At 45.4% G+C, this 1,918-nt stretch overlaps 1 protein-coding gene across 1 annotated transcript; it reads right to left on the bottom strand.

Moving 5' to 3' along the window:
* Positions 1-714: 714 nt before the first annotated feature.
* Positions 715-1,918, bottom strand: LOC102445608 (olfactory receptor 5AR1-like). Its single transcript, XM_006133547.4, has one exon. It carries the CDS (start codon positions 1,824-1,826, stop codon positions 888-890), a length of 939 nt encoding a protein of 312 aa, XP_006133609.3. The 5' UTR covers positions 1,827-1,918; the 3' UTR covers positions 715-887.

A 1,918-nucleotide genomic window follows, 5' to 3' on the forward strand; every position in this document is an offset into this window, starting at 1 on the left:
GTGATCTAAGTGACATTGGCTCAGTTCCATAACTCTCCCATTGACACAGCACACTGTGGACAGGGTGCAGGCACCATTGCACATCAAACCAAGCTTGAGACCCACTTTCAAGTTGCTTCAGAGCACCAGACAGAGGGGGATTTACCCGTGTTTGCCACTTCATGTGACTGCTCTGATCACTGGGCTAAAGTCTACAAGCAGCAGGAGCAGCACCGCCTCTTCTACTCCCATCCATTTTGCCAGGTCAGCCCGTCCTTGTGTTTGCATTTACATTGATGCAGAAGGAGGCAGGAAAAGACATGTGCCATTTCTGGTCAGGCCAAACCCTTTTTTCCTCCCCAAAGGACATTTTGGTCAATGATTTCAGTTTAGTAAATGTTTAGAAAACTTTCAGAGTTGGATCAGGTTGAGATGTTTTCTAAGCAGCTGTGACCTAAAAAAAATCAGATATGGGCACAGCTTTCTGTATTTGGCACTCCCAATCCCTGAAGTCAAATATTCCCACTCCTCTCCTCTTGCCAGTCTATGGTACATTCCAACAGAGCTCAGAGCAAGAATCCAGAGCAAACTTGTTCTTATCTCTCAGTTTAATTAATGTAGGAAAAATTACCTTTCTTTGCTATTTTGTATTGTGTTCAATGCAGGCTGTCATAGAGGATGCACACACACTGTGCTCCCTCTTACAAATTATGCTCCTTTTTGTTTTCTAGTTCCCTTAAGATGAAAAAAGAACATTGGGATGGACATGATGCTTTTTTGCATAATGTAAAAAGAACAGCATGAGCAATAACACTACTGGCCTCTTCAAAATGTCCTTGCAATGGCCTAGGTATTGAATTCACCTGTTTCCACTGCCCATCACTCAACTTGGGCTGGGATGAACAGATTCAGGAATTGGTTAGGAGTTTGTTCATTGCTTTCCTCAGGGCGTCCTTCACCTCCCTGTTCCTCAGGCTGTAGATGAGGGGGTTCAACACGGGGATCAGCAGTGTGTAAAACACTGAGGCTACCTTGTCTGTGTCCATGGAATAGCTGGAGGTGGGTCGGAAATACATAAATAGGCCTGTGCCATATAATAATACCACTGTGGTCAAGTGACAAGTGCAGGTGGAGAAGGCTTTGTACCGGCCCTCGGCAGAACGGATCCGCAGGATGGTAGAGAAGATATAGACATAGGAGAGGAGAATTGTTACAGCACTGTTCAGAGTAATGAAGCATGTAAAGGCGAACAGCACAATTTCATTGATGTGGGTATCAGAGCACGAGAGAACCAATAGTGGAGGAATATCACAGAAGAAATGATTGACAACATTGGAGCTGCAGAAGGACAGCTGAAATGTCAGACACGTGTGTATCATTGCATCCATCAACCCCACAGCACACACCCCAGCCACGAGCTGGTTACAACGCTGCTTGGACATGATGACCGTATAGAGCAGAGGGTTACAGATGGCCACATAACGGTCATATGCCATCACAGCCAGCAAGACACACTCAATATCCCCAAAACAGATAGAGAAATACATTTGCACTGCACATTCAGTGCGAGAAATGTTCTTCCTTTCAGCTAAGAAATTCTGCAGCATTTTAGGGGCTATTACTGTGGAACAGCAGATATCACAGAAAGACAAATTCCGGAGGAAAAAGTACATGGGGGTGTGGAGTTGGGAGTCACTTGTAATTAACAACGTCATCCCCCCGTTTCCCACTAGAGTGACACCATAAATCAGTAGGAACAACACAAACAGGGGGACCTGAAGCTGTGGAAGATCTGTCAGTCCTGAGAGAATGAACTCAGCCACCACCGAGTGATTTCCCTCTTCCATCTCCTCTGAGCCGAGATCAGGCAGCTACAGTGAGAGGTGGCAGGTGGATGGCTTAGAGAAATTTTCACTTCTCTGTAATAAATAAAGGGAAG

Source organism: Pelodiscus sinensis, chromosome 5 (genome assembly GCF_052426305.1).
Source record: "Pelodiscus sinensis isolate ZL-2025 chromosome 5, ASM5242630v1, whole genome shotgun sequence".
Taxonomy (NCBI): domain Eukaryota; kingdom Metazoa; phylum Chordata; order Testudines; family Trionychidae; genus Pelodiscus; species Pelodiscus sinensis.

What these genes read in the sequence shown, in the direction of transcription:
- LOC102445608 (XM_006133547.4), bottom strand. Translation starts at nt 1,826, where the DNA reads ATGGAAGAGGGAAATCACTCGGTGGTGGCTGAGTTCATTCTCTCAGGA.